The sequence below is a fragment of the Micromesistius poutassou genome (genome assembly GCF_964030765.1).
Source record: "Micromesistius poutassou genome assembly, chromosome: 4".
Taxonomy (NCBI): Eukaryota; Metazoa; Chordata; class Actinopteri; order Gadiformes; family Gadidae; genus Micromesistius; species Micromesistius poutassou.
The window spans coordinates 15018334-15041036 of NC_140274.1; the positions used below are offsets into that span (position 1 = coordinate 15018334).

The following is a 22703-nucleotide window of genomic DNA, read 5'->3' on the forward strand; positions in this document are numbered from 1 at the left end:
GCGGTGAGGTTATAAGCCAACCGGCAAAGATGGCGCGCAGCAAGCAGGCGAATGGCGCCCGCTTTCTTCATGTCTCCTCTCACTCATAAAGTGGAAACCACAACCCCAAAGCAACAGCTCATAATAGCTAGATGCAGGAAAACCAAATGTGGGGCTAAGGAAGGAAGATATTCCATTTGCATTTCATCAAGCTGTGCTGATTTAAATGGGATGTGTTGGTGCAATGTCTCTGAACTGAAACACTTTGTGACCCAATGCCAGGCCTAAACATTGGCCAAATTCTAGATAAATTGTACAAGGCCAAACACTTATTTACTTTGATTTCACATTTCATTACATTTCATCTGATACAAATGTTACCTATGTCTTTTACTTGACAGAATTTAGGATTGACCTATGGGTGAACACATTTCACTGTTCTTCGAGGCTTCTAAAGTGGCTGCTTGATTTTCAAGTGAAATCAGCTGATCGCGGTGCGCGTGGGCGGGGTTAAATAGGAGCCGAAGCCATCGGGCCGTTCGGTTTAACTCGGGCGATTTTATTCCGACAGACCCGCTCCGTAGTCCGCAAAAATATTTACTGCGTTCACCGCACAAACATTTACAAAAGTGAAACGGCGCTTTCATTAATTCGAAGGTAAAGTTCTGCTAACCCTAATGTCTAACTAAATTCTATTTAAATGTCCAGGGAGAGTTGTCCTGCGTTTGTTTAGAGGTGGCTGTATGTTGTGTGGAGCGGTAGTCCGGCTAGCTGGATGCGGCTAAGCTAAGCTGACGTTAATGTTTGCAAAGGTAAAGTTCGTTCCTGGCAAATGTCACTCCTAGCTCTAGGTACCGATATCCACCCGATACTTGTATGTATACTTGTAGACACGTCCACGGTGAATATGATTCACTAGGATAGCGCACAAGAGCTTCTACGTGCTACTATTGCTTACTGTGAGTTAGCCGTTAGCTTGTACTGCTAGCTTATTGGTTAGCCGAGTGACGGGTGAGACAGCAATAACAAACATGGATTAAAATGCCATGAATCTGTCGTTTCTATCTAGTTTGTCAGGGTATCTCATGAAGTATTGCCTGGCTGTGGATCATTGTTTTAGAAATGTGTGTACCACTCCGTTCCGAAACGGACGAAACCTCATTAAGCTGAAGTGATAATTGGTCAAACGGCAAGTTATTTCATGAATTGTCATCTCATCACATATTTTTCTCTTTCCAGGTTTCTGGAAACACCTAGAAGACGAAACGGTGATGCTAGTCCAGATTAGATAACCCGGTATTTGGTAGGTTCTGGGTGAAGCGATAGCAGCAAACACTTTCAGAGTTATATGTGTGCTCAATTAATTCGTCCCCAGCTTTTTTTTTTCTATTTACCTTGCGCACGGACGATTTCATCGATTTGCTCCAACGGCGGATGCTCAAAAAAGACTTGATTGAAGAAGCAGCTGAGACAAATAATTGAACAATTTGATTGAGTTTGGCAATACTTAGGGGGGACGGACAATCCTCCAACGTTTTGAGTAGTCCCATCGGGGTGGACTAACTCTCAATTTAAAGACACTTAATTAAAGGGAAAGTAAGGAGTGCGGAGTCGTCCACATGAGCACCGCAAGAACAGAGAACCCAATTATTTTGGGCTTGTCCAACCAGAATGGACAGATGCGGGGCTCTGTAAAGCCTGCCGGGGGCCCAGGAGGAGGTGGTGGGGGTGGGGGTGGTGGTGGCGGCGGCGGCCAGCATCAACCAAGCCAGATGAAGACCTCCTGCACAATCAACAATGGTAGCTCCCAGCCCACCCCCACAGCCAACACGGTCATCAAGTAAGTTTTGTGAAGAGGCATATGGGGTTGTGGCAGATTGCTAGCTAAGATATTTGGCAGTACATTTTGTATTAATAATTATTTGTGTTGGGTAAAGGGTCCTTGTCTGTACACCTGCAGACTTCAAACTTGAGGATTATTCCAGCTGGTTGGTTCTCTTGCTGAAATTAAACCATTTAATGGCTGGTTGGACAAATGCAATGTCTGAATGACATCAAGAACTTGGAAAGGATTTTCTGCTTGTAATCGTGTTGATGGACTAGCATTTGTGGGACTTCTAGAGTAATGTTGTTCGAAATATTTTCCCCTCCACAGGCCCGGAGATGACTGGAAGAAAAATTTGAAGCTTCCTCCAAAAGACACAAGGATGAGAACTTCTGTAAGTGTAATTATTTCCCTTGCATAACTCACTTTATAATAATTCTGTAGGGTTAATTTATAACAATGCTGTAGGAACCCTATAATTAAAGTAGTGAATGTATACAAGTCAACAAAAACAAAGCTGCCAAGCAATATGGGTTAGGCCTTTACAAGTGCATTTCTAATTTCATTGATGCATGTTTGATGAGGTAATTGTCAGGTGAAGTGCTGGAAAGTTCCCCCAGTTTGAAACTCACTGGTTATAGAGCAATGAAGTTCTGATATTGCAGTTCAAACTAGATAAAAGACTTGTTCACGTTGCATCTCATTGTGAGCTTTTTTTTGACTCACTCATCTCTAATCATCTACCATGGGCAAGAACACTTCTTGTTAAAAGCAGAGGTTCATACTTGGGGATGACTTAAATTTAATTTGAAGGGCAAGTTTGCATGAGGCACATGGTGGAGCTTGAGTTGGCCAACTCCCAATTTGGAGAATGTTTATTTCTGGCATAATTTACTGGTCTTTGGCTCATACAATTGTTAAATGTAAAACTTGTTTCTAGATACTGATTTGTTTCGACGTCCAGAAGCCCAGATCCCTGGATACTTGAATGTAATCTTAGCGATACAAGATGCGCTCCAAAGCCATTAACAGAAATGTCCTTATTGCCTTTTCTGTAACTAATTGCAAACTAACAATTTGTTTTGTTTTTTCTATCGTTGTATAACTTTTAAACATGTCCTCACTAGCTGCGATCATTCTGCCATGATTGTTTGCAAGCTAGATTAAGTTAAGTAAATAATTTCCTTTCTGTGAATTACAGGATGTTACAGCAACTAAAGGCAATGAGTTTGAAGACTACTGCCTGAAGAGGGAGCTACTCATGGGCATCTTCGAGATGGGCTGGGAGAAACCGTCTCCCATCCAGGTAGGTTCTGCAGCCTCTCGGTACTTCAACTTTTTGATTGTGGTAAACGGCGATAAAAAGGCAAATAAATTCATGTCACTTCAATTTGTTTGAAAGATTATAAAAAAATGTAGTCATTATTATTGGATGTGCTCCATTTTTGGTTAAACAAGAGTCATAAAAAAAAGTGGATCTCGTCACTGCTGTGATTCTATTTGGAAAATGCTGAATATTTGCTGATGTAAATATTCTACGTGATTCTGTTGGTCCGATCTTTCGCACAGTATATCTTTCTCATGTCCTTTATTCATAATGTACCTGATGTAGTGTGCCTCATAATGTGCCTGAAGGATTTTAATTTGCCTGACCTTCGGCTCTTTAGACCGAGGTGGCAACACAGAAAATGGGCTCAAGGAACCTTTTTATTTCCTTATAAATAGTTCCTGTAAATTACAGATCAATTTCATTCCCTCTTAAAACACTACTACTTTTATACTTGATTTGTATTAGATATTGTGCTTGCTCATATATACCATGTCAGTAAACTGACCAAAATGCCACAGTACGCAGCCTTGCCTCAAGGTCTGCTGGTTGGAAACTACTGCTGAGACCTTGGGGGACCCCATTAATGTCTGAATGTCCATCTCAGGAGGAGAGCATTCCCATTGCACTGTCAGGACGGGACATCTTGGCCCGAGCCAAGAACGGTACAGGAAAGAGTGGGGCCTACCTCATCCCCTTACTTGAACGCATCGACCTGAAGAGGGACTGCATACAAGGTGAGGAAGCAATTTGTTATGTTGTCATAACCGTGTTATATATTGAAACTTAGACCCTAGAGAATCACTCCCCAAGGTGGTGAACGCAAGACTTTTTATATGGTCTATGAAGCGGGTTGTGTTGACACTAGGCTTGGTTGGTGACAGGGATCAAATTAAATTTTGTACTCTTCTTTATAATGCCTTGTTACATGCAACACTTAATTTATTTTTTTAACCTAAAAGTAAACTTCTCATTCACATATAAGGTAATTAACATTTCTGCCGGCTAAAATACTACTACTAAATGTTATCCATGAGTTGTTTGCAGACGTGTGGTTTGTTCCCACAGCGGTGGGCATCGTTCCTACCAGAGAGCTGGCACTACAGGTGAGCCAGATCTGCATCCAGGTCGGCAAACACATGGGCGGGGTGAAGGTCATGGCAACGACGGGTGGCACCAACCTCCGTGATGACATCATGAGGCTTGATGAAACAGGTACAGCATGACCCGTTGGCGGTCTAGTCAATCTGGGGTGTGAAGTTTCATTTCAACTTGAAGTTTTGCTATTAAAAATGGATGACATAAAAAACTGCTACCCGGCAGCATATTAATACTGTCTCTTTTGCTTGTGGGTGTCCCATGTCGTACATTTTGATTGGAAAAGGTTGGCGGTACTAGTGCCTCATGGAGGGAGTGAAGTGATCAAATGAATTAATCCCAGGCCCATCCATCTCCACATATTGACTTCAGCAGTTAAAAAAAGCAATAGAAATGATCATTAAAAACAAACTGAAAAAGCTGTTTATGGAAAACTTAATTGCCTATTTTATGTGGAAATGAGACTGTTACTACTAGTCGTGTTTGCTGTACAATGGCTCATCTCTAGCAATGTACAAACGGCTTTAGTATTATGAAGTCATCACCAACATGCAAATGCTTTGGTGGTTCCCCCCCTTTCAAAGCACTATATTGGAAATGTATCAAAAGTAATCATGACCATGGGTGTTCTATTCCCCTCTGGGGGCATTGTTATACATTAGCCTTTTCTAGGAATTAAGTGGAAAACTAATCTAATTTCAAGTTAGTTTTTATTTAGGATAGTCTACTGGCTGGGGTGTTTGACTCCTTAAACAATAATTAGAGCCCCTACCTACTCATTAAAGAAGTGCATCTGGGAAAATTACTTATAATTCACTTAAAGTTGTTTTGGAACAAATATGCTTCTAAATCATCATGGCTGCCTACTCAGTTGTTGCAATGCTTCTGACCTTCCTGTGACTCTTAATTTACACCTTTTTTTTATCTGAACTGTTTAAATTTGACAAAGTGGTTGTACGAATCGACTAGAAATGTGAAGAAATCAACCATTGATGAATCAATAGTTCAAGGCTTTTGTTTGGGCGGAATGGATCTTCAACCTCTACTGACGGCTGACTACTCAATCGGTCTTTCATCTTGAATCACAGTCGTGTGTGTGTGTGTGTGTGTGTGTGTAGTGCACGTGATCATCGCGACCCCTGGGAGAATCTTGGACTTAATCAAGAAAGGAGTGGCCAAGGTCAACCAAGTGCAGATGGTCGTTCTGGATGAGGTCAGTTGACTTAACGCTTGGTTTCCCAACCATTCATCCCTGGTTTAATGGCGCATTTCCACCCTAGGGTGCGGGTCGGTTCAATCTGCAAAGGTGCAGCACGGGTAGCGTTTCCACCTCCAAAAGTGGGCGTGATCCAGACTGAGCCATACACAAGCCGTCCATTGATTGGGTGACAGAATCGTAATTTCAGTGCGACAGGGGGATAATAACAAACACATTACCCGCAAGGTATTTCTGGACAACGGCGAAAGCTTTTATTGAAGAAAATGTCGCACAAAAGTTTGCCGTCCTACATTGTTGCCCTTTGTTCATTGTGCGCTATCTTTTTCCTTGGATTTATTAGCAGGCTACACTGTGTCTGGCTGCTATGAGGTCACGATGCTTACGTAGCTGCTATGGCTATCGTCATCGGGCTTAAACCCCGCCCTACCATAAGGGTAGTGTCGGCGGTGGAAATGTGAGCCGTAACTGAGCTTGGCTATCCCGCACCCTCACTACTGGGCTGAGGCGTGCTGGGTCCGAAGTGTACCCGCTGGTGGATATGCGTCATGAATCAATCATGGACTTTCTCTAAAGACAGACCAATGAATGATCACGGATCAAACTACCTCCTGATTTATTAACCTCTTCGTCACGAGGCCTTTACGGTTTTGAGTAAAGATTACAACTGCAAGGCCTATAAAATGCGATCTTGGTACCAAAAGAGACTCCTGTGAGAATTTGGATACTCCTTGGTTAGAGAGTAAATCTAGAACATGGCATTAGTGGAAGATTTCATCGCTGCTTCCAAATGCACTGCAAACAGAAAAAGGTGCCCTTCAAATTGAGCCTTATTTCGCTGCTCAACTCCTTGTCTTGCTGTTCCGTTCCCTGTCTCCCCCCAGGCTGACAAGCTGCTGTCTCAGGACTTCATGGCGATGATGGAGGAGATGCTGAGCTTCCTGCCCAAACAGAGGCAGATCCTGCTCTACTCTGCCACCTTCCCCCTCAGCGTCCAGAAGTTCATGGTTGGTTCCCTTCTGTAGCCATTGGTCTGGTCTCACAAATCAGACTCTAGATTAATATCTAGAGTCCGGTGGTACACAAGCTCAAATCTGGGTGTCCTGGACATTTAGCTTTCCCTGGCTTCAAGTTAGTTTTGACCAATCATCACCTTGCTGGCGGCGGGGGATCTGTATGCTTCTAATTGGGAACACAAACCCAGCCAGCAGTAATGAACATCAACAAAATCAACCCTGTATAGTCTGACCTCTGTACAAATACTTATTTAAATCCCCATCTGAAGCCCCTTCCCCTTTAGTTGAAGCACATGGGCCCCTTCTTTGATTGACTGCTGGCCATTGCTATAGAGCCGAATGCAAGAGAACCATGAGACTCAGTCAAAACATAAAGATTAGTTGATGGCCACATTAACTTGTGGTCTGTGTGTCAGAACTCTTACTTGCAGAAGCCTTATGAGATAAACCTGATGGAGGAGCTGACCCTGAAGGGAGTCACCCAGTACTATGCCTACGTGACGGAGCGGCAGAAGGTCCACTGCCTCAACACATTGTTCTCACGGGTACGCATTAATCCCTGGTGCACTCTATATCACTGTATGACAAAACAAGAATTGGCTCAGTAATTTTGGGCTTGTGTTTTTTTTAATAACTTATTTAAATGGTCAATAACTGGTGAAATGCTAACTGTTTATATTTAAATAATATTTCAAACATTCCAATTGTTTTGCACAACTTTAAGCCATCGACGACGGTTTCTTTGTGAATCTTTTTAGATAAACTTTCAGTCAAGACAAGTACTAGTGAACTGCCAACCGTTACTGGAATGGTAGTAGGGTTGTAAAAAAGCTGATTGAAGGCAAGTTTTGGATGAACAGTTTCACAAGGCTCAAACGGTTGGAACTGGTGAAATGCCAACCAACGCTTTGGTTGGAATTCCTCAGTCGTGTGATTTTTGAGTTGTAAAACACTTTCTGCCCTCCTCCACAGCTCCAAATTAACCAGTCCATCATCTTCTGCAACTCCTCTCAGCGAGTCGAGCTCCTAGCCAAGAAGATCTCCCAGCTGGGCTACTCGTGTTTCTACATCCACGCCAAGATGAGACAGGTCAGCCTGCCCGCTGCTCGTTAAAGCAGCCCTGCTGCTGTCCTCCCAGGCCCTGCTGTCTAAATATACCATTTCTATCTTTCCACCCAGGAGCACAGGAACCGCGTGTTCCACGACTTCAGGAATGGACTCTGCCGGAACCTCGTCTGCACTGGTAAGGAACCCTGCCGTGCTGGATACTAGCCAATCAGGAGGAGGCTTGAAGGTCGTGCCTCAAAGGATCTTGCATAATAGTGTGGTTCATATTCAGTATTGAAACAAATTGTGGTCCAGTATTGACTTGGTAAGCATTGATTAGTGAGCGTAATGTTGTTGCAGTAGTTAAACGGGTATGCCAATTAATTTACTCTGGTGCGATTTTTAAAGTTTCTGAGCAAAAAAGTGGACTAAAACGATTTAACCAGAGTGTACAATTTGACCTTTCTTAAGCAAGTGTTTAAATGTGCTTGAGAAGTGAACAAAATCTGATCTTGAAATAAAACCCACTGCAATCAAATCATAGACTAGGTAGAATATATTGCTACTATTATTACTCCATTAGTGGTTGGGAATAATTCACAAGTATACCCGCTACACCTATTTACACCCGCCCCCCCGGTGTCTAATGGGGATTATTTGGCTATTGCACGGTAATGGAAAACCTATTCAAAGATCACTCCTTCTTGGCCTACTTTTAATATCATTGGTAGTGCGTAGAGATTCTAAATCCGAATGATGAATCTTGTCCATTTTGGCCCTGTTGTTGGTTACTATAATGACATTTGTTGTTGGCTGTGATCCATCGATGGATGGTTGGCCAACACTTTCATAATGTTGCAGCTTTTCAATTACGAAGTGGCAAGTTCAGCTGTATAATTTGTATCAAATTGTGGTGTTGGTGTCTTGATACCCTACTCATACATCTGGGTGGACAATCCCAGGTGTGAATGGTCTTCCTGATTTTTCTTTTTTATTTTCTCTGTCTGTAGACCTCTTCACTAGAGGCATCGACATTCAGGCGGTGAACGTAGTCATCAACTTTGACTTCCCCAAGCTGGGCGAGACCTACCTTCACCGCATCGGCAGATCAGGTAAGGCTCGATTTACTGTCTCCCCACATTGCTTAACTGCCTCTCATGTCACGTTACTGAATGTCCATGGAGTTTTGTTTTCCTGCCTGTCCTGACTGAGTCACATCCTTCTTTTGTGATTGGTTACCTCTACTCGTCCTTGTGAACGTATACTGCTAGTCCCAACCCATGTTGGCTGTACATTATCCTCAATATTGAGTACTATGGCATCCCGGTTAATGTTTTCACAAAGGGTTAACCGTCTCAGACACTGGTAGTGTAAAAGCATGCTGTTCTACCCTTCGACAGCAGTTAATGTTGCTGTTAGTCAGTAAGAGACTCTGATACTGGTAGTGTGAAATATGGCAGGAAAAAGTAACTTCCCTAGGCAACTTTAATAGAAACTGGTGTGTGTGTCTTTAATGACCTTTGTGCTCTTGCATAGCAGTGGTTGTGGTGGGCTTCTCCATTGCTTATTGGGTGGTTGGTCTGAGGCTAGCAGTCTGTTCTTTATGGCACATAAAGGTCTGACTTATATTTTTTTCCCCACGTTTCGCAGGTCGTTTCGGGCACCTCGGTCTGGCCATCAACCTGATTACGTATGACGACCGCTTCAATCTGAAGGGCATCGAAGAGCAGCTCGGCACGGAGATCAAGCCCATCCCAGGCATCATCGACAAGAGCCTCTACGTGGCAGAGTACCACAGCGAGGGCGGGGAGGAGGGCAAGCTGTGAGCAGGTGAGCCCTTCACCGTCTGTGGCAATCAGCCCTCGGGTTTGTTTAAAGCAATACTCTGGGCAGGTGGAAAATAACCTTATTTCCCAAAACATCAGTTAGACAAGAAGGCAGTGCTTTTTTTTTTTTTAAGAATCCACCTGGTCCTCTCCAATGTTCTAGACTCGACAGTTAACATTTTATTTGGCCTTCACTTTGCTGCAAAATTCCTTCCATTGATTTTTGGCGTACGCCGTCAATCTTTTTGAGTTTGCGTGTTAATAGCTGGGTGAAATTACCAGTTTACCATAAATGGTAGTTTTATCCAAAAATGAATTTTAAAATCCTAAATATGAATGATAATGGGCATTATAGTCATGGTGCATATTTAGAATATGAATGATTAGACAATATTGGTAAAGGTTGGTGTCTATTTAAATGGCCTCTTATACATTTTTCCTAGCAGTATTTTGCACCGCTGAAACTGAAGGGACCATAATCTAATCATACTTGTTTGTTTCTATCTCTCCATAGATCCATCTTCAACCCCTTAACACCCCTCCCGCCCCACAAACCTCCCACCTTCCCGCATCCCTTTCCAAGCCATCTTGGCCATCTTCCCCTTTATATATTTCCTTCCCCCTTCCTTTTTTAAATGTACAGCTTGCGTCTGTCTTTATTTGCTGTGGTGCCACCATGAGGCTTGTGTACGCTGGATGTGATGAGGAGAAAACGTTCCTTTCTGCTGCAGTACACTGACCGTATGAGTGCTGGGAGAGGGGAGGAAAGCACTGGGGGAACCCAGTGGGGACATCTAATGACACAATCCACATCCACCAGCGCCCACAGACCCCTCACCCTACCGATCCACCTCTATGCCCCCTACCTTCCATCCACCGCTCTGCAGTCTTGCGTTCCCTCTTATGAGTTGGAAGAGATTTTAAGGATTTCTATCAAGTGCCTTAACAAGCAGTGTAACTTGTTCAGAAGTAATAACCCAAATGTCCTGCATCCTGTCTGCCACTCCCAACACTCCCAACCTTCCACTCACAAACCTCAAGTTCGCCTACAGGGAGAAAAAGGCGGATGGTGAAAATGTCCCATCAACTCCACCCACCATACCACTTCTAGTGACTCCACGACAGTGTATCACCACCCCCACCCATCTTCCCGTTGACTCTGAGGCAGAAACGACCCACTCAGGGGTCTGCATAATCTCCGAAGGTTTGGTGGCGGTGCAGGAGGCTGGCGGCCCGTGGAACACTAACATGGGATTTCTCCGTTTACGGAGATGCGGTCATTCCATCAATAAGAAAAGAACAAAAAGAAAATCCTAAGCGGCTGCCAGGAACTGTCCTGTAGCGTTGGGAGAAGGTGTGCTCATGGAGAAACAGGCTCTGGTCCATACCTCCTCTTGTCCTTGCGACGCAACACAACACTAAAGACTTGATGAGCACCCTGCCCTCAGACGTCAGAGCGTGGATTCGTGTCCCCCATTTTTGGTTCCACCCCCCCCACCCTGTTCTCAGAGCTGTGCCACTGACTTGAGGCACTCTCATGACACCTTGTGTATATACCTTATTTCATTTTAAAAGATTGTTTTTAAGCAAGTTTCAAAGGCTGGCTGACGAGAGGTTTTGTTTTTGTTTTAACCTGTTGATCTAGACCTCGGCAATGGCGACGGTCTCCCGGTCAGGTCCCTTAGTCCCAAACATTGGCCCTTTTATTTATTTATCATTTTAGACATGGCACACTTCATTAGTGACTTCAACCTTGGATTTATCTTGTGCATGAACCGTTTTGAAAGTAGGTACAATTTCAAACTGACCTGTAGCCCATCCGAATCTGGTGGCAAAGTGCAATGTTTCAAAGAGAAAAAAATAGATTTGCACTTTGATTATTTTCCTAAAGTAACGGCCCTTCATGACGGTTTCCTTTTGAGTTGCCAGTGTTAATGGAGTTAACATTGTGACGGACGGTGCTGATAAGCTTATGTGCGTAACGATAACCTGTTTGTTTATTTGTTTGGTCACCAGCCTTTGCTTGTTAAACTTGACATATATAGCGCACGCCAGACGGCGCAAGCGTCAGTTCCTCCTGACAGAATATCGTGCCGTGTAGTAGGACTACTTGCTGCAGTGCAGCAGAGCCAGATCATTTCTGTTTAGTATTTGGGCAGTTCTAAGCTATTACCTTGAGCTCTGGTACATTATGTTTGGGAGAAAAAAAAAGCTCCCGTTTTCAAGAATGTTTCAATGTATCACAAAAAAAGCAAACCATCGACCCCAAGTTGTAGCAGGAATTCAGTCTCCGTGCTGATGGTCTCCTAAAGTGAACCATTTCGGCAGAGGATGCTGCACAAACAAATGGGTACGGGGTGGGAGGGAGCGGGTGGGTCATACCACAGTACACGTCAGTGGGTTCAGGCAACCCACTGACAAGACGGCACTGCTTCTTGTTTAACGGTATAAATAGTGGTGTGTTGTTGGGTGGGCGTACTGGGCAAGAAGGAGTTCCAAATTTATCTTTGAGACACTATTCCGGCTTCGCAACCTTCTGCCCAGTCTTGGGTATCGTAGCTGTTGGTGTATTACACATTAAAAGTCCCCATTTGTTTTGTTTTCCAATTGGAACCTTTTTCAGAATGCCAATTAGGATCCCATTCCAATAGAGTTGGTGAGTTGCTCTTTATTTTCTTGGTTCTAATCGATGAGAAGTAATTGCACACCTAATTTATTGAACCCCTTGAGATCGTCACCAGGTTTCTCAGGGTAGCCGGTTATCCAACACTTCTCATTGGTTAGAGCCGGATCCCTGTTCCCTCTCGTTACCAGTCTCCCAAGTGTCCACATTTCCTATTTGGCCTTTTTTGTGTTTGTTTGTTTTGTTGGGGTGGGGGGGTAGATGTAATTTTTTTAAAGTTTTAAAATGTATGAAATGTTTGACTGGGCGAGGGAACGGGGAGCCAACACCAGACACATGGCAGCTGTCTGTTTATTTGACCATTGGTAGTAGCAGCAACTGAATGCCTTGACCTTGTTGTTAAACTAGTCCCTTGGGTCTTAGTTTGGTGTACTAGGTTTTGGTTGGATGTTGCTTTACTTCCAATGGTTGACGGGGATGGGCTTTGATGCATCTTAAAGACTGAGACGAGAGCATCTCGCCTTTGATTGGCTGACCACATTTGAATAGTTTTTGTGCAATATATATGTCTCATTCTTTAAGATGTACATTTAAAATTAAGGGTGGGTCAAATTTGGCTGCTGCCCTGATGCAGGTTTCAATCTTCAAAATGTAGAACATGATAAAGGGTTAAGATTGACTCACTACTCCAGTAGAGGTGAAGGCTCCTTTTTGGTCAGTTTGTTTGATTCCTGCATCAGTAAAACTACGCAGGGAGGGGCCCTTTGGGCATTTTGAACCAGAAAACCCAATAGAGCCAAAAGTAAAGTTCTGGGTTTCAAAACATGTTTCACAAAATATCTGCCCTTGAATTTGGAGGAATTTTGTTTCAAATAATGGCGTTTCAGTGGAAAGACTTTGCTACAAAAATGAAACCAAATTTAAGCGTTTTGTTTTCTTCATCGGAATTCGCACTTAAGTTAATTGGCAATTATTCAGTGGAGCGTATTTTACTAATGACCTGTGTTCAAAAAAGTTATGGTGGTTATTGGAAGTCATTAAACGTTTATGTGGACATAATAAAGCTCACTGAACCTAAATCTTGTATGTATTTTCCTTTCTCAATGTTTGACGTCCACAACATTGCAGAGCTGCCAACTCTCACGGTTTCACCGTGTGACACGTTTTTGCCTGTTTACACACGCCACACATCCAATTTCTCACTGCAAAAAAAACAAAACATACGCGTCCGTCCCCCCCGCCCGCTGACCCTGCTATAAAGGTATGCATTACAATATTCTACAGAATCTCACTCCGGAACAAAACCCAAAAGTTGGCAGCCCTGACATTGGACAGCACCCTTTAGTAAAAAAAAAAATACTCCAGTTGGTTCAACGCTTAAGAGCGGTGGCTCCTGTAGAATCCATTCCTGTGTTTACCAGCAGCTTGACGTAGATGGAGTCATAACCGTCTAATCTACTGAAGCGCTGTTGCGCTGTGCTGCTGGTGAATCGTGTTCCTGTTTGAGATGGCGGGTGGTGGAACCTGTACAGCGGTGTGGTTCCTCTTGGGACTCGTCTCATGTCAGCAGAACATGCCTCTTCCGCCCTGTGACAGGTAGAAAGGCTAGGTTAAACATGTAGAATATGTACAATGTTTGGACATTTCAAAGTTTATCTTGAAACTGAACGAGAGGAACACATAATGAGAACAGCACGCGGGTTCTTGCCATGTCGGAGTGAATGTTGATCCTAGTCTAAAAGGAATACGAACCCTTGTTGGGTTATCCTTGAGAACATCCAGATGTAAAAGTTGTGCAATGAGCATCAGTCTAGGCTTGGCAGCAACTATGGAAAACAACCAAATGGACATCTCTGCATATTTACAGATGGGTTATTCTTCTATTCAGGCAACTGAACATTCAAACAAGTGTTTTATGCAAAACCGACGTTATTGTTCTGCCTTCTTTTAGAAAGTTCACTTGCACTGAAGGGAGAACGTACAATTCCTCCTTTTATAAATATTGTATAGTCACACTATAATTAAAGTTAATATTTAATCTAATACTCAGTGACTTATCACCTGGTTTAATGACAACTGATAATGTTATTGCTTGGCCTCAGAATGTGAACACCCGTGTATGGCCATGTACTGAGATGGGATTCTGTCGACGTCTTTCGGATGAGCAGTTGAACCGTGGTCCATAAAGAGCCACTTAAGAGTAGGGGTGCTAACCCCGGTGTTCTGGCAAATTTCCAAACATGGCCACCTAATCACCCTCTGATATCTAATTTGTTAGGGTTTTTCCTAACCTCTACATTTTGTGCATTCATTTGTAAAAATGGATGCAAAGATTAATTCCAGGTAAATGTATTTTTACTTTACAGTGAAATATATTGCACAGGGCAACTCCTGCACCAAGTCCAAACGGCCAAACTATTTGATGATGACAAATACTTTGTCGATATGAAGTTGAAAGAACACCCTGGTATGTTGGCTATATTGCATATGAACACCTTTTTATTTTATTTTTTTTAACTTCTCTTTAATTTGTAATAATGTTTGAAAATAACTTTGTTTTTATATGCCTGTATATTGTCTTGCAAAAATGAAATGTATTATATTTAAATTAACTTGTGAATCTGGGGCCTTTATGAACCTTTCATTATTATTTGTAGATGTGGTGTTGTCAGCTTTTCAAAACCTGTCCCAGGACTGGCCCGGTACGGCCATCCCCCCATCCTCACTGCTGGACTTTGTGGGGCTTTACTTCGACAAACCCGGGCAGGAGTTTGAACCCTGGACCCCACCTGACTGGAAAGACGAGTGAGATCTAGTCTCCTAGCAACACTACTCGTTTTTTTGTAATTTTGTGTGTGATGATGATGATGGCGTAACTAGGGGTGATCATCTCCCAGTCTAAAGTTACTGGGTTTGAGCCACAATATCAGCTTTGCCAGTAGGCATCCTAGAGCCATGAGAAGCTATCCTCCTGATCTGCTCATAATTTAATCGTATTTCTTATTTTTATGTTGTCTGTGAAGCCCTTCACATGATCAAGGTAAAAAAAAATCTGTGCTTCAAACCCCTTCACTTAAATGTTGAGGCGCAGCACAGGTACATGTCTTCAAGTACGCCAAATAGCTATTCAGTTTCTAGGCAACAAGGAACCATATTATATATTTTTATAATATTGTGGTATATCTTTAGGGTTATGCGTGAGGGTAAAGGTAGCGCAATGCATAGTTGGGCACAAACGCTCTGCCCATAGCAAAACAATAGAAGCACTAGCGCAGTGTGTTTTCTGCCCTGGGCAGGTGAAGGGGGCTTTGATGTACTTCTGCCTTATCTTATCGATTGAATCACAATGTAGCCTACCTTTCCTGTGTAAATAAAGCTTGAATTGAAATATTTTTGCTAAACAGCTCAATAGTTGGAAAGTGGTTTGTATGTCGTTTTCACTGCAGGCCGAAGCTTCTGAGCAGGATAGAAGACCCAGCACTGGCCGGCTGGGCTGCAAAGCTCAATCAACTGTGGAAGTCTCTTGGAAGGAAGGTGATGACATCATAAACGTCTTTCAGTCAATTCAGTTTGGCTCTGAATAGAGGTTATTGTAGTGTAATTGGGGTGTTCATTAACAATATTTATCAGAAACTAAATGATTTAAGCATAAAGGAATCTAAAAACATAACATTTTATAATTGAGCCTTCTTGTAGATTTAAACTAAAGATTACACATTTTAATAAAAAATACCCATCTAAAAGATTTCAGAATGTATCTCTGGTTCTGATTTGTTAAATAGACCATTTTCCCTTGTTAAGCACTTGGTGTTTTGTTTTGCCTGAAAGCCCATGTCTACATACGCTCTGACTGCTTGAATTCACAGATCCGCCAGGAGGTGCGAGACCACCCGGAGCTCTACTCCCTGATCGCCACCCCCCACCCCCTGGTGGTGCCTGGGGGGCGCTTCAGGGAGCTGTACTACTGGTGAGGCCTGGGGGCTCTGGGGAAGTGACAGCCCTGGCGGCAGCACATCCTGTTGAGGTGTCACCGTGCGGAGTGTGTTCCGTCTGTCTGCATGTGGCGTCCCGTCTGTCTGCAGGGATTCCTATTGGGTGGTCAACGGGCTGCTCCTGTCAGAGATGACGACCACCGCCCGTGGAATGATCCAGAACCTCCTCTACCTGGTGGACAGGTGAGACTGTCTCTCCCGCCTCACGCCACCGGCCATCTGTGTCCCTTCTCGCTTCTCTTCAGGTTTTTTTAGTTTGTTTTTAGTCTTTGCAGCATCTGACTCCCACTCAGCCCCACCATTGTGAGTAACTAACCTCACCGCCGCCCCTGTCAGCTGACCTTCTCTCCCTGGTGCACCCTCAGATACGGCTTTGTGCCAAACGGCGGGCGGGTGTATTATGAAAGGCGCAGCCAGCCTCCATTCCTGACACTGATGGTGGAGAGCTACTACCAGGCCACCCAGGACCAGGCCTTCCTCAGGTGATCTGCCCACCTGGAACAGGCCCGACAACCAGCCCAGCACTGCTAGAACACAACCAATAGCCTTCTGGCAAATATTACCCCACTTTGTTTTTTCCTTTTTTTTCTCCTGCTATTCCTACTTTTCTTCTATTTGTCTTTCTCCCTTTATCTTATCTTATTTTTTTTCTTGGTCTCTTTCAATTCAATGTCATTCTAGAGCATGTCATTTGAAACTAAGTAAAAATAGCAATATCTATTATTTAAGCAATATCGTACAAGGTGGAATGCTCTTATCCTGAATATCAGGATAGCTGTGTTTGGCCATAGGAACAAGGCCGCAGGCTATGCTGATTTTATGTAGTAAAACAGCCTGATCTCAAGTTTGATAATGCTTTAATACAAGTTTGACAAGCACCATTTCTAAGTTAAAAGTACTGAGCAACAACAGATAATGATTCAATCATTAATTTGGCTCCACCAACACAAATGGTTCCAGGAGTGGGACTTGACTGTTGCCAAGCAACATAAGCATTTTCCTAGACACTGGCTTGCACGTTACCGCAGGCCAGCTATCTTGTATCATGTACATTTATCTGTACATTTCCATTCAACCTAACCCAAAAGAGCCGGGCGTAACACAGCCAGCAAAATAAGTCTTTTGATGGTCACTTTTGTGGCATGTTTGTTTCCAGTGAGTTTAAGGTGCAAGATTGTTGATGTAATTAATGTTATTAGAAACGCCTGTGCACTACGTCTCGTCAAAAGTCCCGGTGCTGTCGTACTCTACATCCGACCTCATTGATCTGAACTTACTGTTGTATGAATGTAATGTACATCGAATGCATACATACCTTAAGTATACATTACTTTCTCAGGCCCCTCTTCATAACGATAAACACAGTCTGCTCAGTTAGAATGTGACACCTGCGCTTATGAATGCTGTCCCAGTGCCTGCTGGGAACACTGGGGAGTTATGTCTGTTTGGTGGTCCACAGGGGAGCCCTGCCCACCCTGGACAAGGAGTACTCCTTCTGGATGCAGAACCGCTCCTTCACCCTGCATAATCACACGCTCAACCAGCACCGCGTCCCCGTGGCGTCCCCCAGGTCGGTACACCATCTAGAGACGTTGCTTCGGGTCGTGGATGGTTTTTGTCATTTCCAAGTCATTTTATCAAAAGCAATTGCTGCAGTGACACAGTGCAGGGTTACGCTCTAGTCTAGATGATGACCTGGTGCTCTGAACTAGAAGGATAGTAAGTTCCAAGGGAAGTTGTGTTCTGCATTATTAAGAGGTGTGTGGTTTATTTCAGGCCTGAATCCTACACGGATGATCTGGAGCTCGCTGAGGGACTAACCCCTGGTGAGGAGCCATATTCACCCTACATTAAACCTGGTGTCAAGTTGACACCTAAAAAATGACCCATTCCTCATCTTTTCTTGTTCATACCCCTCCCTTTTCTCCTCATCCTCTTGCCTCCTCCTGCTCATCCTCTTCCGCCTCCCTTTGCTCTCTTCCTCGCCCAGACCTCCAGAAGCAGCAGCTGTGGGAGGAGCTAAATGCAGGTGCAGAGTCTGGTTGGGACTTCTCCTCCCGCTGGTACCGAGCGACGGCCCCGGGCCAGACCGCGTCCCTCAGGGACACGGTGACCAGCCAGGTGCTGCCGGTGGACCTCAACGCCCTGCTCTGCCGCAGCGAGAGGACCCTGGCCTCCTTCCACAGGCTCCTGGGTGAGCCCACAGCAAACGGCTCCCTTCATTCCTCCCCTTTTCGAGATGGCGGGCTGGATAGTCTAGTGCAGCGTTTCTCAGATGGTGGTACAAGTAACCTAGGGGATTTTGTCGTGGGTACTTGCTGAAAAATGATTTATTCATTGTTTCTTTTTTTTTATTACTGAATACAATTGTAAGGACATCACACAGTAATACAAACAATTCAATCAGAATAGTGACCCACAAGTTTGGTTGATCTTTCCAATGAATGACAAATTAAACACAAGCCCAACATTTTCTCTAAACTAAATATTAGTTGGTAAATGACTAGTCCATTTGAATCCATATAGTTGGACATACTCAAAGGTGCCGCTAAATATTTTAAAGAGGCGCCACCCATATTATCTAAATAAGTGTTTACAGGGCAGCTCAACTCATTCAGGCTCCCCTCTTACTAGCACCCTGTTTTCACCACCTATTTTATGTTCATATTAACACGTCATAGCATGCATAATTTATTTCAATTTAGTGTTTTGTTGGTTTAAGGGGAACCTGGCTGAAGAAGTGACTTGGAGAGTCCATTAATACAAATAGATGAAGGGTCCATAAGTACATATATATAAATATATATGGTGGTGCTGAAAACTGGCTGTTAAACCCAATGTCTGCCTCAATCTGCCGGTAGACCTCTTTAAGTTGGATATCTCACTCTCTTCCGGATAATTATGTATCCAATGCAAATTAACTCCCAGTAGTAGTCCTTTTAGATGAAATCTGTCTGCCAAATCACTAAATGCTTATTGACTAATTGACCGAATGACGTTTCCTTGACGATGGACTAAAGACTAATTGACTAAATGGATAATTGACTAAATGGATTGTCTAATGCAGAATACAAAACCACTCATGGACTGGAAGCTGAAAGCTACTAGGTGAGCAGCTGCAAAGCCAGCAGCCCTGCAGGCCTGGCGCCCTCTGCTCGCCTCACCTTTGACGGAGGTGGGGCGAAGGAATCATTCCGAATCCAAACTTCCCGAGTGTGCCGGGATGTTGCGGTGTTCTGACAGCTCAACTTCACCTGTCAGAGCGCCCTGACATCACGGCGTCTTGTTCCTGACAGGAGACCACGAGGCGGCCGCTGGCTACGAGCGCGCCACAGCTGTCAGGCAGCAGGCGATGGAGGCCCTGATGTGGGACGACCAGCGCGGCGTCTGGTTCGACTTCAGCCTCCTCACCAACTCCAGCCGGACGCAGTTCCACCCGTCCAACCTGGCGCCCCTCTGGGCACAGTGCTTCTCCAGGCCCGCCATGGCTGAGAGGGCTCTGCTCTACCTCCAGGTGCTGGCCTCTGTTTACTGGATGAGAACCTTTCTTTATTTACCAGTCAGCTGAATGACCCCATAACTATATATACCTGTTGACTGAATGACAATATAACTATATCTACCTGTTAGCTGAATGAAAATGTAACTATTTATCTACTGTTGACTGAATGACAATGTAACTATTTATCTACATGTTAAATGAATGACATTAAAGCTGTAGGTTGAAGAGATAAGATTACTTGAGAGTAGATGGCAAAACATATGAAAGCATAAGGTGTCCCATCTTAATAGTCACTCAATATACTGTACATACATACACCTAACCTCACAGTAGCACACATAACACATAACATCCAGTAGGGGGCGCCCACACGCTTCAATAACCAATCCATCCACGCATCCCTGCCCTCCAGCTTGACTATTTGATGCTATGGGTTTGTTTTGTTGTTGCTATGTGTTTGACCTGTGTTGTTGATGTGTCCGACAGGAGTCTGGAGCGCTACGGTTCCCTAACGGCGTCCCTGCGTCGCTGCAGGACAGCGGGCAGCAGTGGGACTACCCCAACGCATGGCCCCCGCTGCAGCACATGCTCATCGAGGGTATGCACTCTTACTGTGTCTCATGAGGGTGGCAGGCGGCCAACTGAATGGGTTTGGCTTCAAAGTACAGTGTCTGTGTCTTGCTTTGGGTGGATGCCCATACAAAGCACATACAATATATATATTTGTTCCAGGTTTGTCGAAGTTGCCTTCGGACGATGCCAAAGAACTGGCCTTTGATTTGGCCCAGAACTGGATCCGAACCAACTGGAAGGCGTTTGACAAGTACGACGCCATGTTTGAGAAGGTGAGGACTGTGGTCGCACGTGTGTGTGTGTGTGTGTGTGTGTGTGTGTGTGTGTGTGTGTGTGTGTGTGTGTGTGTGTGTGTGTGTGTGTGTGTGTGTGTGTGTGTGTGTGTGTGTGTGTGTGTGTGTGTGTGTGTGTGTGAGAGATCCCTGTCATCCCTTTCCATCTCTCTGTCTAGTATGATGTGAATGGAGACGGTAAACCAGGCGGAGGAGGGGAGTATGACGTTCAGGTATTTACCTTTTTTCCCCCTTCAAACTATGCTGTTGGCAGGAATAATGCCAGCGTGGTCAAATCCTGGCGACGCAGCCGCCTCTAATTTCAGAAAGCCCTTCCTCTGCATCATTCCAATTTCCTGTCTGCCCTCATTATTTAGCATTTTCGCACACACACACACACACACACACACACACACACACACACACACACACACACACACACACACACACACACACACACACACACACACACACACACACACACACACACACACACACACACACACACACACATGCATGCGCATGCTCGTACTGAATTCATCTCAGGAGAACTAAGTGAGCCCAGAAGGAGGCTGGTTGGATTAATTTCGTAGCAGCATTGAACTGTTGCTAGCATAGCATGTAGGTGGAATGGTGGACCCTAAATCTATCCCTGAGGACAACCAAGGTCATATTTTCAGGCAAACATTCAAGTTTACTAAAAAGTCTTTTCAGTTTTCCTCTTTTTCTCCCTTGGATCTTCAATCAAGATTTCGATCATCAAAAAAACAATTTGGAGCAATAAGATATAAGTGTTTTTATCTTTGAATGTCAAATAGATGTGCATTATCCTCGGTTGTGTTGTTGACGCCTTGTTGTTGTTGTTTTTGTTGTGTGTCCTGATGTAGCTGGGCTTCGGCTGGACCAACGGTGTGGTCCTCCAGCTCCTGGACCTCTACGGAGACCGGCTCACCACCGGAGGTGATGACTGGCCCCTGACTGGGCCCACCGGCCTCCTGCCTCTGCTGCTGCTCTGCCTGCTCCTCCCCCTCCTCCTCCTCACGCTCCAGTGACATCATCCCAGAGCGCCGAGTCGGGACCGCTGCGGGATTAGCGTACGGCCGAGTTCACTTTACTGCACACCCGCCTCCGAACACGTCAGCCCACCGCAGCGCCCCCCCCCCCAGGAGAGAGCCAACATCAGACGGATGAATACATTACCCACGGGACCAGGATGTCTGTCTTTAGGTTATCTTGTCATTTGAATAACAAGACATGTTTTTGAGTGCTGTAGCGACTCGATTTATGGCATTATATTAAAATAATTTCAACCGTATTTGCCCACCAGCTGCCTCTCTCTCTCTCTCTCTCTCTCTCCCCGTCTTTGTTTTGGAGTCTTGTGGTACATTTATGGTATTTTATTAGGATAACCATGGCCATATTTGATGGCCAACCATTTGTTAACATAGGGGAATGGATTTTGCTCAAATAGAACAAAAAAAAATCTCCAAACGGAACTACTCTTTGACTGATATCACACTAATTGTCTATTTCCACTTCCAGATGGTATTGCTGGGACCTCCTCCCAGTGAGTATTTGTAGTGTGAAAAATTTAACCAAATCCTGTGATTGTCTTGAAGACGCTTAATATATGTCACTGTTTCAGTGATATACTGTATATATATATATATATATATATATATCCTTTGTTAATTTTTTAAGCAGGTCATTAATAAGTGAGCCCTGCCCATGAACATCTCTACCACTGTACACGTGCCTTTTTGTATAGTGATGTAACTGATGCTGGCTGCATTGTCTTTGCCAATGTCTTGTTACAATAAAATGTGTCTACGTCTGACGGGGACAAAGCTATATGGCTCTGAGTTTTCATAATACTAGAGAGAGACCATGCGTGAAATATGACAGACTGGGGATGCATGGGGAGTAGGTGGGCTCCACATAATGGATCCCTGGTGGTGGAAGCTCGGCTCCTCTGACTGCAGTCTCCTCCTTAGCAGGAGCAGATGGAGGACCTATCTAGTTCCTTACTTATTTTCAAGTTGTTGATTACAGCCAGGCAGTGAAGATTGGGGATTGAACCCGTAACCAGTGTGCGAAATACAGGGGGTCCGGGGGGCTGGCCCCCCCCGATTAACCCATGAGACCCCCTGAAAGACTCAAAAGCAAAATTTGAAGGGGGTCTCAAATTTCGTAAAAAAAAATATATATATATATATATTTTTTTTAAAATTATTATTATTATTATTATTGTCCCTAATGGTCATTTAAATGTGTTTAAGCTCACCATGTCCAGTATTAAGAATTTTCAACATTTATTCACAAATATGTTCTATTTTTTGCCAAGCGGAGCCAGCCAGTCCTGTGCGCGTATGCAAATTAGCCATGTGCGCCAAACAGAAGAAGGGCC

The 22703-nt window shown here is 44.1% G+C and overlaps 2 protein-coding genes across 2 annotated transcripts; both read left to right on the forward strand.

Annotated features, from left to right (window-relative positions):
- Positions 1-499: 499 nt before the first annotated feature.
- ddx6 (DEAD (Asp-Glu-Ala-Asp) box helicase 6) lies at positions 500-13036 on the forward strand. The gene is made up of 14 exons (XM_084467359.1): positions 500-636; positions 1219-1819; positions 2135-2198; positions 3006-3110; positions 3739-3868; positions 4200-4346; positions 5348-5442; positions 6330-6452; positions 6878-7006; positions 7434-7550; positions 7641-7704; positions 8519-8620; positions 9159-9338; positions 9849-13036. The coding sequence occupies exons 2-13, from the start codon at positions 1599-1601 to the stop codon at positions 9332-9334; spliced, it is 1473 nt and encodes a 490-aa protein (XP_084323485.1). The 5' UTR covers positions 500-636; positions 1219-1598; the 3' UTR covers positions 9335-9338; positions 9849-13036.
- A 428-nt stretch (positions 13037-13464) lies between these two features.
- Positions 13465-21433, forward strand: treh (trehalase (brush-border membrane glycoprotein); the record flags this gene model as incomplete). The annotated part of the gene is made up of 15 exons (XM_084466308.1): positions 13465-13553; positions 14324-14424; positions 14615-14762; positions 15404-15491; positions 15824-15924; positions 16040-16132; positions 16315-16431; positions 17409-17519; positions 17726-17775; positions 17940-18143; positions 19246-19463; positions 19938-20049; positions 20184-20296; positions 20476-20529; positions 21184-21433. The coding sequence occupies 15 exons, from the start codon at positions 13465-13467 to the stop codon at positions 21346-21348; spliced, it is 1764 nt and encodes a 587-aa protein (XP_084322434.1). The 3' UTR covers positions 21349-21433.
- Positions 21434-22703: the final 1270 nt, after the last annotated feature.